General features: G+C 34.6%; 1 protein-coding gene across 3 annotated transcripts in view; it reads right to left on the minus strand.

Annotated features, from left to right (window-relative positions):
- Positions 1 to 12,036, minus strand: part of LOC128674904 (fibroblast growth factor receptor 1-A-like) — a 96,329-nt gene extending 84,293 nt beyond the window's left edge. The window contains exons 1-3 of one of the 3 annotated variants that reach the window (XM_053753888.1): positions 11,628 to 12,033; positions 3,635 to 3,770; positions 454 to 548 (exon numbers count right to left, since the gene is read on the minus strand). In XM_053753888.1, the coding sequence (XP_053609863.1) occupies positions 454 to 548; positions 3,635 to 3,770; positions 11,628 to 11,852 (456 nt within the window). In that variant the 5' untranslated portion in view covers positions 11,853 to 12,033. Of the gene's footprint in view, positions 1 to 453; positions 549 to 3,634; positions 3,771 to 10,165; positions 10,539 to 11,627 lie in introns of those variants that run through there. The other 2 variants (XM_053753889.1, XM_053753890.2) reach the window with 2 other exon arrangements.
- Between the last annotated feature and the right edge of the window lie 5,204 nt (positions 12,037 to 17,240).

Here is a 17,240-nt window from a genome sequence, read left to right on the forward strand (position 1 = left end):
AAAATATAAGTGTTATATGTTTGACCGCTAATTGTGTCTGTCTGACATGGCACCGTAGCTCATCAACGGGTGAACCGATTTGGATGCGTTTTTTTTTATTTGATAGCAAATTTTTATGCGGTAGTTCTTAGATATGTTTGATCAAAATCGGTTCAGCCGTTCAAAAGTTGTAGCGAAATGAATATTCAAAGTTTTTTAGTTTGTCTCAACTATTTTATCTGTAAAATTTTATAAAACTTTATTAAGAAGTTTTATTTGCTAACCCTTATTGTCCCACTGCTGGGCAAAGGTTTCCCCCATCCCCATTCCATAAACTGAATATTTAAGTTAGTTGTCGAAAAAGCATACCTTTTTTGAACTCAAGTTTACCTATTAAGGGCTAAATGTGAGTTTGCTTTGTAAATTTCACCATCGAATCGATTCGAAGAGCCCTTTCGAGCCCTATATACGTACCCCCGGTATATTGTATTCGTAGCACATAGGAGTTTTGCAGTCTATGGTGTCTGTCATACTTCGGATTTCTATGGAGAAGTCGCGGGCAGGCGGACCTGTAAAATGGTAAGATTCATACCATATCTAGACACTATATTAGAGCTGACAGTGTCTGAAACACAAGACAAGAACACCTAACTAGAATAGCAAGAATAAGATACGAATATAATAATAATAATAATATAATAATGCGTAAGCCCGCAGGGCAGCTTGTGGCGAGCTGTTGGAGAGTAGCGACCCCACGGACCTGAGTGCTCCCAGGGGAGGCCCCTGTTCCTCACCTCCGCCTTCCTTCCCCAAGGTCGGAGTGGAAACCGAGAGGTAACAGGACCCCTACCTCTGGCTTGCCTTCATCGGCCGGCCAGAGTGGAGTCGCGAGAGCTATATGCTCGAAGGGTGGAAGTGTAAAATGTCAAAATCGTCCCAGCGATATAGCCGTGAACTTGTAAAAAACAGACATTCGCATTTATTTAAAGTACAGATGATATTGTAGGTAAAAAATCAGAAAATACTACCATGATATTATTAACTGCGCTGTGACCACTGCCGCTGTAGGCCGCGCCAAAACGCCAGAAAATAAAAACACAGTTTATCGTACTGGCGTAATTTTACAACTTCGCGTACATTTCCCGAATTATACCGATCTACTACAATACATTACCAATTAATATATATTGTGATACGTTAAAGCAATGCAATAGACGTAAACCGCGCAATATTTTGCCAAAGTAAACAAGACGTTCGTAATTCTTTCTGGTGAATCAACAGTGATAGAATTGGAATTAGAATGGCGGCACGAGATTCTAAATCAATTGACGGATCTGATCGATTTGTGTATTTTGATCGGAATTGATCGATTTGTACCAAAATAGTAAAGGTAAAACGTGTCGCTTAAAAAAATAACCTCTAATTTGAATTACGTTTCCTTTTTAAAGATTTTTTCAGCGTTATACAATGTTAACTTTGCAAATAACACGATTGTCAAATTGAAGTAAATCTATATATGACATTGATATGCCTCCTAAATTGCCATCTTTTTAGTACAACTACCTATATAGAATCTTTAGATATCTCAGTAGAAGACCAACGACAGCGACGCCACAGCAATTGCGCCAATCAAGCTACGAGATTCATAATATGTCTGCTCCACACCGTCGCCAAACTGGGACTCGTGCCGACGCGATTGCCGGAACATTGCGTAATTAGTATGAGTGTTTTTATATACCGCACTGAAAAACCAACTATGTACACCGAATCGGCCAGTTGGCAAACTGTTCAACGACAGTTTTGATTCAGCATTACATGCTTGACGTGTTTGGTAAATGGAAATGTTGTTGATGTTTGGTAAATTTGGTCAGTGGTTTTGATTTAAGGAAAAACAAAAAAGAGGTGAGATGGACTGCATCACAGAAAGTATGTTTAGGAAGTGTTCAATGAAATGGCATAGGACAGAGCTAAAATGAAGGAGCAATTAACATACTGTGCTAAACCCACATGAATGGGAAAAAGGTTATGAAGAAAAGATTGCCATGTTTGTATATATTCTTCACTAACTGCGCCCCGGGGCTTCGCTCCCGTGGGAATTTCGGAGTAAAAAGTACCCTATATATTATTTAAGGTTATCGGGTAGAATACCCGAGTACCAAATTTTAAAACAATCCGTCCTGTAGATATTGCATGAAAGAGTATAAACGTGCACACATACATCCTCGCAAACTTTCACATTTATAATACTAGCTGCGCCCTGGGGCTTTGCTCCCTTAGGAATTTGGGGATAAAAAGTACCCTATGTGTTATTCCAGACTATCTTCTACCCGTGTACGAAATTTCATAACAATCGGTCCAGTAGATTTTGCGTGAAAGAGTAACAAATAAACATACATACAAACACACATACAAACTTTCGCGCAAACTTTATAATATTAGTAGGATTAGTAGGTTTGAAACACAAGACTTTTCTAAGCTGTATTATTATTGTGAGCAAATTATTAGTGGGACGTTTAAGATCTCGTAATGAATTACCAAGTAAAGATAACCAAATAAAGAATACAACTTTTTATGGTGTAAAATGTATTCTATTTCAAATGACCTTTCGCAAAAGATATGAATGAAAAGGAAATATTGTTTTTTTATCAGAAAATAGACCTTCACAAGGAATTTTACTCGTCAGTTCACAGAATAATGAATACTTTATATTTGCGATCGGGCGAATGAGAACAATCTGGTTAAACGATATAAATATACAGTGGTAGCTACAGAATCTCTCATGATACATTTAACTTAACTCATTTCATGGTATGGAAAAAATGTTCTGGTATTAGCGGACTGAGGTTGAATATAAATATAATTTCAATATAATATTATTATTTATTTATAATTATTATTTGAGTTTTATGTATATTACATGTATGTATATTTATCGATGTATTGATTATACACATATTTTTTATTATTTTATTTTAAATTGAGAAAATTTTCTTTTAAATTGTTATTTTTCCGTCTGTTTAGTTAAAATAAAAATCTTAAATAAATAAATAATTGGAAATTCCAAGCGTAAAGTGAAAAGTAAGCCATTAGCTCATCAAAAGTCCACAGTCAGGAACCACACTATCTATTGGTGAAAACCGCATGAAAATCCGTGCAGTATTTTATCGCGTATAGCGTATCGACTTTGTTTTATAATGTGTAAGGATTAGCTACGACCAAATAACAGTCTATACAAAGTAATCTGATTGGCTGGGTAAGCTTCCTTTCTGACTGAAGAAAAAAAGCGAGAGGCCTATCCTCAGCATTGTGCTAAATTGGTTTCTAGTTTCTTTCCTAGAAACTTCTGAAATCTGGAAAATTGAGACGAGAATTTCTTTAGGAAATATGAAAAAAAATCAAGACTACACATTTTCGGGAGTTTAGGTGTAACACGCAAGATACACACACGGAAGAAGTCGCCATGTCGCATTTGTCTGTACGCGATAACTGTAAAACTATCGGACGGATTTTTCTACTATTACTATTTTTCTACGGCTTTCACAAATAGATCCTGAAGAAAGTTTAGGAGTATAATTTATTATAGTTTTATCCGCTCGAAGCTGAGACGGGCCGCTAATTAACAAAAAAGAGAAGCAATTTCTTGGCAGCATATTACCTTCAGATTGGCTCCACGACACATTGAACTTGAGTTCATGGTCAGAATCTTCGAGTGGCAGCGGGTAGACCACAAGGTCACGTGGCGCTCCTGCGTACTGCACTGGATACAAGTAGGGGGGTTCGGGGCCGCGGTCCTGAAATATTACATTTTGTTTTCATAGACGTAAAGTACAAGTGATCGGTTGTATACCTATACATTTTTGGGTTCACTTTTTTTACCAATAGATTATATTAATGGTGGTTGTTTTTCTCCCTGAAATCAATTTTCTTCTTCTTCTTCGAGTCGAAATATAAAACAAATTATATTAATTTACAAAATTTACAGTACGTAGCGACGTAGCTTTCATTACAGGTCCCTACAGGTTCTCAATGGAGCAGGAGAAGGGACAGTTTGGGCAATTTTCATGAAAAATGTATTGTATTTATATGATATAGTTCATATAATATTTTATTTATTCAATTAATACTATAAAAATATGGTCAAATACATAATTAAAAATATGGTAAAATATAGGGCGTACATTTTAGGCTAAGGAAAATATTGTGTACTTATAATATTTATCAGGTGGAGAGAAGAGAAGACACGGTTTATAGAAATATTACAGTCTGTCAAGAAAGTGAAAAACGATCTTTAACAAACTACATTTTTTTACCATTGCATTTATAGAAAAGCCAAGATTGGGTGATAAACACCCAGTGTTGCCTATAATTATATAGGAGACAGCGCCCTCAATTTATTGTCTTCACTTTCTGCTACAGCTACGCTGTTAGTATAATTGTGATAATTATAATTCTGTCATTTATCTACTTTCGCGCCAAGCCTCTGAAACGAACGATGAATTCATACCGAGAATTTATTAAAAGACTGGACATTGAAGAATAACATAGTCTGTTTATTTTTCGGGAAACAGAAAATGAAAGTTAGATAAATTGAAATTTATACGAAACGAAATTAAGACGACTTACATAGGTCCCTCATTATGCATTAATTCAGAATCGGTCAAAATACGATTTTCTGACTATTGTCCCTGGGGTTATTCACTGGAAATTTTAGGATAAAAATAAAACTTTCCTTATCCGAGAAGTAGGTATCTGCTGAAATGAATTTTAAAGTCAATTTTAATTATTACGCTTTTCCTTGTCTGATTAGTATGAAATTCATTAGTTAAAACGTTGTTGAATGTAGAGTAGGTTGTAGGATGAATATAATTTCCAATACTCAACCAATATGGGAAATTTGCATATTTATTTTATCTATGGAAATTTGGGTAAGTAGATCGGAGTTTTTCGAATGGTCTACTATGGTTACATTATTGTCACGCTAACGCAATTACTGCGAATGAATTTTTTTTCGTAGTAGTCGTAATCGTGTTGACCATATTTTGAACCAATACGAGACGGGATGCGAAGACAGTCCCGTATTTTCGGAACTTGTGTACCGTAGTTTGTAGCTTTTTGAGAAATATCATATAATTTAAAATCTAACGTGAAAACGTACCCCAGAAGAATTAATTTCTGATTAAATGCTTTGACTATAACGAAGTTGCTACCGGTCATGGCCTATAACTAGGGTAGCTGTTGGGTTTGTGGATCTGAAAGTATGAATAATAATCCTTTTAAATTAAAGCGATTTTATTTCTCTTGAATAATATTTTGCTATATTTTTTACGTTTTACATTTTTTATATCTTTTTATGACATAACTACCTAGTTATAGGTGAATTGTGTAGTGGGGTAATTGCAATTATGAAATTTGTATGAGATGACTAGAGTCTATGTTTCGGTTAAGTAATTTTTATTTTATTTTGTGTCCCCTTTTATGGCATTCGCGGAAGACCAGCGTCGTGGCTCACACCATGACATGCTGAGCGTAGACCATTTTAGTACAATATTTTTATATCTACTATTACAATGTCCAGTATTTATAGATAACATTAGATTAACATTTTTTTTGTGCTAAATAAACGTTTTTTCTTTATTTCTTTCTTTCTTTCTTTCTTATCCGAAGCCAGCGGCCAGGACAATCAAGATGGCGGCCAGATTAAAGCAACAAAGAAATGCCGTTCATAATAGTGTTTTTTATTTTATTATATCGCAATATACCTACCCATTTCGAAAATCAATGCACCTTATGTAATAGCTAAGTTGATGTAGGTACCCGTATATATATTTTCCTGTATGAAAAACAGAATGCAGTTGATGACTGATGAAAGATGAGATATGGATGGACAGATTGTTTGTTTATATTTTGATTAGAACGTAAAAGTGCTATTTATGTCCCAAACACTGCTTTCTGGTCTGGTTTCCAGTTCGTAAATGTATACGGATAACAGTATCATATCTTTGTGTCTTACGGATCAGACAGAGTCAAGTTGCAAAATTCGTATAGTTATTTATATTGAGTAGGTATTCTGCATGAGGGCTCATCCTCGTTAGTTCTCAAATTTCTCTGTTACATTTGAGACTGTGACGTCAAGAAACCCAGGGTCATAGTCGTCAGCGTAAAAAATAAACTTCAAGTGTCTGTACTTACTCGTATTTGAGAAGAATCATTGAACTATATATATCGTACGTATATTATCTCGATTAGGGAAAATCTACATAGTCTGTAATTTCTCCATTTAACTTCGTTATATCATTACATATTATAAAAAGAAGTCCTATTGTCGCGTCTGTCTGTCCGTATGAACGCGATAAACTCATAAATTAAGAACCGGACGGATTTTTGTACAGTTTTCATCAAAGGATAGGGTAATTCCTGAGGAAGGTTTTATAGGGGTATACTCAATTTATTATGGTTTTACCCGAGCGAAGCCGGGGTGGGCCGTTAGCAAGTGTGGTAATAAAAATGACAGATGAAAAGAAATTGGTATGAATGAATGAATAAAATTCCTACGCAATATATAATCAGTTAGCATCGCTAAATGAAAAGCAAAATCGTGTTTGGTTAGATTGGCATTTATTTATATTGGGTACGGAAAAAAATTCTAGTAAGAAGAAAGGAGATGAATACAATAGAAGGAGATTAATACAATATTCCATATTAAAACCGGTCAAGTGGGAGTTGAACTCGCGTGTATAAGGTTACGTACAATTTATAGAATTCTTATAGGTTTTCCTCTAATCTACAAGCAATGAACTATTTTTAAATACTGTGTTGCACCGACAAATTTGACGTTGATTTTAATCGGCGCGCCGCTGACGTTTAGACAAATGGCGTAGTTTGCGTTTTTCTGCGCACGTTATAGTTAACGTCAAAGTTGACGGTGCAACCGACCCTTATTGTTGTGTTGAGATGTTATTATTAATTATATTTTAGTTTACGTTTTCACGTCTAGACACGCATACATCTTATCACGATGTAAACAGTGGAAACCATAAATTCAATGAAGAATATTACTAGCTACCCGTAACATTCACGTGTGTTGTAAAGTAGATCAAACAAAAACATGATCTATATACTATGAAATGGGAACGTAAATTCTGTAGATCTTTCCACTCAGTAGATCTTAGTAGCTTGGGCGGCAGCCCCTCGCAATAAAAAAATATAGATAACAAACCTAGCTGTGTCGGCTAGGTTAGGTTAGTATTGTGAACACACCAAGCGGAGCGAGCGAAGCGAGCGGGGCTTCAAACTATGCTAACAAAAGTTATCTTAACTTTTGTTGGCTAGTTTGAAGCGGTTAGGTTTGGATATGTGTCCAAAAAGTATAGGTTGGGAAGGGCCTATACTTACTGCGTGATGGTAGATAAATAAAGATTTTTCCAAGATTGTAAGACATCCTAAAAACAATAAAGATTAGGCGTTATACTTTTGTACTTAATTGTTTAGTGAGAAACATAATTAAATCATTATGAATATTAGAAGTAATAAATTATTTGGACTACTGACTAATTTGGGGAGTAAATGAACGGCGGTAAAATGTTAGGGTAATCAAAAATAGGCTATAAAAATTTTAAGCAAAAAGTTTGTGGTACCAACCTAAATTAGTAATACACATTTAACTACTCACTAAAACTTCTTATTCTTTTTCTTTGCGTGTCGATGGCAAATCGACGCTCTATTGGGTGCTACCTAAATAATATTCTTGCCAGAACCGAGACACTTCGAAGCTTTTATAGAAGAATTTATAGAGTGAACCTTGCCTGTATGTTTGAATGAGTCTACGCGAAGTCCCGCAGCAATATTAGAACTATCAATAATATGGCCACGTTGAAACAAAAAAACAAACTCAACAATATCTTTATATTGGGTGTATATTAAATGTATGCATCTTGTCCATAACCAAAGTCTAGATATAACTTTAACTAATATGTTTGATTGTTATTTAAATTGTTCTCTTTGTCAATAATGTAAATCATGCGGTGCGCACTTCATTCTTGGTTTTTCATCCAGCCATTGTACTCATGTTGTTAAACTGTTTTGTGTGCCAATAAATAAAATAAAAATAAATATACAATAATACATTTATTTCAGACCATTGATCCGTATGTTAATAATAATCATACTAATGTAATAAATGTGAAATTTTGTGAGGATATATTTGTGTGTGGGTATGTTTGTCACTCTTTCACGCAAAATCTACTGGGCCGAATGTAATGAAATTTGGTACACGGGTAGAATATAACCTGGAATAACTAAGGAACATTTTACAGAATATAAATATTTCAAATCTACCACGTGTTGTACCAATAATGTATACTTATTTAATTTTATCGCATTGTTACTACACTACTCTAACGCGATAACGGAACTAATATTATTTTATCAATGGCTGTATCACCGATAAGAGCATTTAATATTTAATTTGACAAATTATGAGGGGGAAAGAGTACCTACCATGTAACCGTATCAACTATAACATGATAACTAAGTATAACAAACTTTACTACATACAACCTTTAGGCGACTTGAATAAAATCTGACACCAATGTTAGCAATAACACACACGAAAAAGAAGATAAAAGAAGATATGGACAATTTAGGAATCCGTTAAATAAAAACAATGGCAAATCAGTTAAAACTAGTTTATTACCTAATAGTGCCAAAGAAGTCGTTGTGTGTTTAATATAATGGCCGCGAACCCAGCCGCGAGGAATTCTACTTACTAACATTATAAATGCGAGTTTGTGAGGGTGTATGTTTGTTACTCTTTGACGCAAATTTTTTTGGATTGATTGTTTTAAAATTTTGTACACCGGTACAATATAACCTCGAATAACACCTAGGGTACTTTTTATCCCGAAATTTCCACGGGTGCGAAGCATCAGACGCTAGTAATAACATAAAAAAAAAGATCCATAAAATTCGCAGCCAATATTGTAAGTAGTACAAAAACTAAATGACATTTTATAAAACCACAATTTATTTCCCAAGGCGGATTGATGTCAGGCAGGCTGCCGGTTGTAAAATCACAGCCGAATCAAGGGCTTCGCGGCATCACAGTGCCGAATTCAACCCGGAACCGGAACACCCGAAGAAGAGAGAGAATGTATAAATTAAAAGCAAATATTTAGAAGTGACGTCACAACTTGGTAATATTATGTTCGCAATAAATGTCATTTTTGTTTGACAGTTTTATAGTTGAGGTTGTTTTTTATAATTTCATACTTTAAAAAAATTTACTTAATAATCCAGTATTGTTACTATGAATATCTTCTTCTCTTTTGTTTATTCTCATAATCTTAAATAACTATTTTATCTAAATTTTACAAATAAAAAATATGTATAATTCACAACTAACAAATCTCCGACAATGTCACCCAGCATATTTCTATATAACACGTTATATACTTACTTATATAATGGTTATACTTAATAAGTAAAAGTGAATAAATTTCGAAATTTTTGTATCATTTTTCCACAAAAATATCTTTACCGCGAAACTGGTTAAAGTGGTAAAAAAATAAGATATTATGACGAATATTGTATGTTTGTAAGTTATATTCCAAGAACTAATATCTTCGAAGCAGCTTTCACTTCAATATTTTTTTTATTTTAATATCGTCGACATAAACGACAACACAAAGCATATACGTGACACGGTTAGTCACGTATATGCTTTGTGTTAAAATATGTTTTGGTACTGCTTGAAACCGAATAATTACCATGAAGGAGATTTATTTTCAAAAGGCTTCTTAGTCGCTTGATGTTTACCAGATTTTTACAATATTATTATTGCCTTATTGCCTTCTGGTTCCCGCCCTAAGAATAATGCTTCGCTTCAGTGAATGTGTTTATGGGGACTAAGGTATAAGCAGACTTAATATAGCGGATAATATTGCCAAACAGGATTTGTGTAAGCAGGTGGCGGATATTAAAATCACAGATGAATATTCAAATTCAAAGTTTTTTACGTCTACTCGGGCTTCAGGGCGTCACAGCCGAGATTGAAACACTGAACACTCGAGGATAAGATACTCCTTTTGTCGTGGGGGTGAGCAGAATGTCTATCTTAGGTCTTTTAACAGACTTTAAAAATGCAAAAGCACCCAATATGGTGTGCACAGACGATGCATCAGAAACTTACAAAATTGAACCACTTATGTGGCCGATGCATTTGGAAGTCTCTAGGTGGGGGTCTCATGAAGCCAGGTGATTCCTCTAAGGGACGATAATCAATTTTCTGTGCAAAACACACAACACAATCCACATCAAACAGAAAAACGATCACTGAAAACACACAATTTGTTTGGACACTCATTGCGTACGCGCAGGTAAGCACTAATTCATTGATTCACTGACAAACGATCACCCATTTATCTATTTCCTTTATAGTCATTCACAAACAGTAATTTCCAATAATAAATCATAGATTACGTTGGGTATTGACAACGCGAAAAATTGGCGCGAAAGAAATAAAAATGTCAAATTCAACTTTCAACAATATTGTGTTGTTACAACAAAAAGAATTGCTTACTGATTAAGTTATTAATATTAATTTCGTCCAATCTGATAATCGGTTTGACGTTGGGTGCTCCAACTGATTAGATATAGGTATTAGTGGTATATTGCTCATGAATTTCACGTTGAGTGTTGAGTGTTTCTGCCGCATGTTTGGCCCCGACATTAATTGAGTTTGGGAGTTATTGGGTAAACTGTGTTCAATATATTGGATAATAGTTGTGACCCGGTACTTCGCTTGCGTGGGATAAAAAGTATATACCCTATGTGTTATTCCAGGTTATATTCTACCCGTGTACCAAATTTTATAACAATGCGTCCAGTAGATTTTGAGTGAAATATAACAAACTTTCGCATTTATAATATTATATTAGTAATCTAATCCATTACGACTTAACCTATGTCTTGCTACCTGGCCTTATAAAGTTCTTATTAAAAATAAATATTTATGGACAGACAACATTACTCGCTACACTAAGCATCAATGTTTAGTTGCATCAGTCAATTTTGACGTTAACTTTGAACTGAGCAGAAAAAATGCACCCCATTTTATCTAAAAGACGGAGGCGTGCAGTTAAAAGTTAACGTCAAAATTGACTGATGCAACCGAGTTTAAGTATCGTGAATCCGATGTACACAAAAACAGAAACACTCAAAATAAAAAATATTTATAGAATCAGGTAATATTGAAAGAGGATATAGTTAACTCAGGACTTATACAGACAGTGACCGGGTATGGAAATTTGAAATATTAGGAAAATAAATAAATAACAAATAGGGACTAATAGGTAGGTATTATAAATGTTAAAGTCTGTCTGACTTTAACATTTATAATACCTACCTGTTCCACTTTCACGGCTAAACCGCCGGGCCGATTTTGATGAAATTTAGTATGCATAAAGTTCAAGACTCCAGTTCAAAGATAGGGTAGATTAGAACCCGTAGTAGAACCCCCATTTGACTATAATGGCGGAGGAAAGTTTATGCTCCGCTTTCGCAGAATAACTCATGCGGGTGAAGCCGCGGGTAAAAGCGAGTTCCATATAATTTTCACACGGGCCTTGAAATTTGAGTTATTTGTTACTTACATAACTTATTTGATCCGACTCCGCAAAGTAGACTCCAGTGGAGTCCAGCTCCTCACTGAAGCCTCTGTGATTCGTGGTGATTTCCTCCGTGGTCTTCCCGAGCAGGTCCGGGATGATGTTCAGCACATTCCGCCCGGGCAATAACGATCTTTGACCGGGACGGCTGTTCTCACCGGACAATATCAACACTGCCACATAGCATAGCGTGCTTTGCCATTTCCTCATTGTTTAGCATGTTCACTTACACTTCCTTAATGATACTGAGGTATATTGTTTTACGTTCAACGATTTGTTTTTATGAAAAATTGAAGTGCGTGCGATCGACGGTTATTTTGATTTAGATGTCCGTACGAGTATCATTGTTAATTTGATATGTATAACAATAACTTGTGAAGAATTAACATTCTAGAGAAAATCTAAAGTAAGATAAAAGTGCAAGGTGCATTTGTTTTCTTTCATGATCTCATTCTGTATTCTGTGTGCATAAAAAATAAACTTTTAAAATTAAAAGATTTGGCTGTCTTCTTCAATTTTTCGAATGTGTTTTTGCTCATACTGGTGTTAGATTTATTCAAGTCGCCTATATGACTATTACGACTACCTAGCGACATCTAGTGGCAAGTAGTCGCATTCTCAGACTATAATTATCAAACCGTGGGCATTCGGTTGTCATTTTACGATCGTGATATACAGTATTTTTCCTAACAGCTATCGAGGTTTCTTTCTTAGATAGATAGATAGATAGATAGATAGATCATTTATTCCTTAGAACATGGTGATACAAAGATGTTAAAGGCATAAGGTACAGCATATTCTGCCTATTTGGCGTAGAAATATTAAATTAACATGAAATAGGACACATTACATTTTACAGTACATTTTAAAGTTAAACATAAAAAAAAAAAAAAAAACATTAAATAAATCAAATAGGAATTACATTACAATGCGTCATCTGTTACACAATAATTTGTTACATTTTTTATTGTCATGCATTTGGTCAAGATTAGTAACATCATAACATTTATTACCAACAATTTCTATTTAAACATTTCCTTCGAATCATAGTAGCATTTATCTAAAAGCCAGCCAAATAATCTAAATTTAAAATTTTGGAAACTAGTGATTTCTCTAATTTCTTTTGGTAGGGTATTATACATTTTAATTGCCATACAATAAACATTGTCACTATAGATTTTTAGTCTATGGGTTGGGGTATACAGTTTAGTTGGGTTTCTGCTATGATCTTTATTACATACCTTGTCATGTAAAGGGAAGAAATGTGAATGTTGTCTTACAAATAGGCACATTTCAAATATATAAAGACAAGGCAGGGGTAAAATTTTTGCCTTTTGAAATAGAGGTTTGCAATGTTCTAGGTAGTCCACTCCGTGTATAATTCTCATGCACTTTTTCTGAAGAATAAATACTTTATTTACTTCAACTGAGTTACCCCAAATAATTAAACCGTATCGTAGTATTGATGCTACATATCCGTGGTAAGCCAGAAGGGCAGTTTCTTCTGAGGAAGTTGTTTTTAATCTGCGAAGAACATAGATAAAACTTTCCAGTTTCCCACAAATATTATCGATATGTTTTTTCCAATTAAGATTTTTGTCTATAGTTACACCTAAAAATAAGTTGTGGTCTACTTGCTGTATCATGTCGTTGTTGTACGTCGTATTAATTTGTATTGTAGTATTATTATAAGGGTGAAAATTCATTAATTTTGTTTTTCCTACGTTAAAGTTTAATTTATTTTGCTTTAGCCAATTGTCAATATTTTTTAGTTCTAGGTTTATAACCATGTCCAAGTTTTCTACCTTTTTACATTTTATTATTAATGTGGTGTCGTCTGCGTAAAGTACAGAGTCATGATTAGTTAGTTTAGTAATACTTAGTTTGTACAACCATATAAGAATATGGTGTAATCCTATTCTCTAACTAAGTACATGCCGGCACTGACAATTTTCAATGCACCCACCAATCTTCTCAATTTGGCCGTATATTAGTACAAAAAATAATCCGTAAGTTTATCGATGAAGTCAACCGTAACCACTTATTTCAGAAAGGTAATACCTATTCTTGGTTTTTTCACCTGACCGGTTACTTGGAGAGAAAACATTCATCGAATTTATCCGGTAAAGTCGATCGATCGAAAATGCTCTCAAATCAAAAGATCGCCTACTTGATCTTTATTCTACATCGATAACTTTGGTTGGTTAATTTGTTACGCCAAATTATGATAATGAAGAATGATTGTGTTGAGGTAAAATAGAGATACTTAGATAAAAATAATTTGTTATTTTGAAGAGAGCAAATAGAACTACTAACTAGCAAGCTAAAAATTACATTTCAAATAAGTGGAAATTTCAGAATCATAACAAACATACATACACACATACCTCATAAACTCTAGCATTTGTAATATTAGTAAGATATCATAAATCTCAAGGGTTTCATGTTGGTTTATTCTTTGGAAGTTACCAGTGCAATAAAAACATATTAGGTAAATTTTTACTAGCAGCGCTTTTACGACGGAATACAATATTCTGATTCAATACTCAAATATTCATTTAAAAACGAATTTATTTGGATAAATTCGTTCACGGGGTCTACCGAATATATATAAGTCGCGTCTGTCTCTCTGTGCGTATTGAAGGCGATAAACTCAAAAACTGCCGCACTGATTTTTGTACGGTTTTCACCAATAGATAGTGTGATTCCTGAGAAAGTTTTAAGTGTATAATTTATTATGGTTTTACCTGAGCGAAGCCTGAACTAAATAATATTATTATTTCAGTGCCTGAACGGATAGTTAATCAAGAAAAATAATGAAGAATTTCATTTTTTTAACATTTTAAAGTGAAAAATTGCAAATTTAGCATCTAATCCAACATATAATTGAAAAAGTCCAACCATGTTAGGACCCAATTTGCCGAGTAAGATGGAACGAGCAGGTAATTAGTGAGATGAAACGGGTCCAACCAGGTAACCTTATCAAAACTGTGTAAAGCTCATTACAAATTCAAAGCTAATTGAAAAGGGTCAACTTTTAAACAGTTTTCCGGATGAAGTGGAGTTGTGTTACAAGTAATTGATGTCTGTTTATGTCGTAGGTCTGGTACCTGATGTAAATAAATGGGACTAACAGCTTGATATATTTATTACCAGCGGCCCGTCTCGCTTTACAGCATTGATATCTACGATTGTATGTTCTCCCATAATAAAATAAAGTCTTCAATCCTTCCTTACATATTATCCTCTGCCGCGTCTGTCGCAAAAAACTTACAAACTACTGATTTTCACCAATAGATACTGATTCGTGAGGAAGATTTCTGTGTATAATTTACAAAGGTTTTATCCGCTATTAAATTATATAGCCTTTCCTGTGGATTATATAGGTATAATCAAAGCCTTTTCTGAAAATTGTTTGCATCTCAATCTCAACTAATATTATAAAAGTTTGTTTGTTTGTTACCACTTTACACATTATCTACTGGACCGATTGTTATGAAATTTAGTACATGGGTAGAAAATAACCTGGAATAACAGGTAGGTTACTTTTTATCCCGAAATTTCCACGGGACCGAAGCTCCAGGGCGCAGCTGTAGTTGATAAGACAAGTTCAGAATTTTAAATTACAAGTATTAATGAGACTGCTATTCAGTAAAATCTCTTATAAGAAATTATATATGTCGTTCTGACCTGAGACTATAAACAAGGGACATGTACATAAGGATTTTAATTGAAATTACTTCGTTGTTGTGTTGGAGCCGTGTCACATTGCTACGTTGTGTTCCGTCGTCCTGCGTCACGTTGACATCCGTCGACGGACTACGCAGAAATTGTATGGATACTCGACGTACAACAAAGCACGTCAGAGTCAAAACCTATACAAAACTATGGAGCTAAAGCGCGCTGCGACATCGCAACACAGCACGACTGAGCAATGAGATGTGACTCTTAGTTAATTACATTTAAACGTCGGCAATTATAAGGACCATACAATTATAAACCAATATTATTATTGCGAAAAAATGTTTGGCTACTCAACCAATCTTACATGTACTTATCATGTAGGAAAACCCAGGCGAAGCCACGGGCCTAAAGCCGGCGGCTTATAAATGTCCGACTGCGAAATAGAGGTACCATGTTATCTTCCCACTTCTATCCATCTAACAGGGTAGGGTTACAAATTCTGTTATCGTATCCTAATTTTTGTACATTTAAAAGCTTATGTTTGTTAGTTTTTATGCAACATTTAAGTAAAAGACGGTTTTTGATGAATTTCGGTACCCAGCAGAAGTTCCACATAAAGTATTTTATACCCAGATTCTCATGGGAGCAAAACGTTTAGGCGCAACTAGTGCTAACTATATTACTATAATGTTATTTTATTTATTTGTCGTTATTTTATTTACAAATGTATGATGTTTATAAAGCTTCTTAACAAAATTTATGGTATAAAATAATCGATGTTCAAAACATAAATGTGAATGCAAAAAGTCATTTAATTATCCTTCTGATTTTGTCGCAAACTTACTTAAAATGAAAATAGTCGTAAAATTTATGATAAGTCACTTTACTACTATTATTACTTGACACAAACACATCAAACAAGTAGTAACGTCTTGATCTCACAAAGGGAATAATAGAAATTGAGTTCGCATTACTCAAATATTAACGAGGACCGAAACCCGAGTTGGGCGGAATACGCCCGCCCAAGCGACGGTTGGGCGACTACTGCCGGAATACTAAAATCCGGAAGAAGTATCTATTACGGAACTCGATTTGACTTCAATTGACGGTTACTCGCTGTCCTAACTGAGCGATATATATACTGCGGCAAAGCAATGCAACGTGACATGAACATGATACGTGTAGCCCATGTTGTCACCGTAATCTACATTCTACGATAATAATATACTATTAATATTATAAATGCAAAGTTTGTGACGATATTATGTGTGTAAGTAGGTATATATGTTTGTTACTCACGCAAAATATATTGGACGGATTGTTATGAAATTTGGTAGGTACTTTTTATTCCGAAATTCCCACGAGAGCGAAGTATCTTTGAAACTACTTAATCGACTACGAAACCTCGTAAAGGTCCTATAGGATACAAATTATTGTTTCACTAGTTGTATAAGACTTTTACGAGGCTAACGACAAAGCGATAAAAGTGGGTGGGAACATAATGGCCGACCGATTTCTGTCATGGCGACAACTTCAACCATTTTTAACTCGTTGAGTACTCGCAAGTGGCCTATCGCTAGTTAATTTAACTGTTCAAGTGGTATGTAGCCACTCACCTCACATTATTATAAATAGCCATAACGACTCAAAAAGAAGTCTCACCAGTAGGACCAGTAGCTGCATTGTTTCTGATGACAGGAATTTTCATTCAGATATCCTCACGAATGAGAAGCACAACACGCGAATACACGAATATCGTTGCGCATCTAGGACACTGATTCTTTGATGAAGCCTTGATGAGGAAGCGATATTCTAATTAAAAATTTAACAGCTTTGACATCAGAATAAACAAAACTGAAAGTATCTCTTATTTAAACTGTTGTGAATTTCGACACGGAAAGACGATTGTCTCCG

Source organism: Plodia interpunctella, chromosome 13, assembly GCF_027563975.2.
Source record: "Plodia interpunctella isolate USDA-ARS_2022_Savannah chromosome 13, ilPloInte3.2, whole genome shotgun sequence".
NCBI classification, from domain to species: domain Eukaryota; kingdom Metazoa; phylum Arthropoda; class Insecta; order Lepidoptera; family Pyralidae; genus Plodia; species Plodia interpunctella.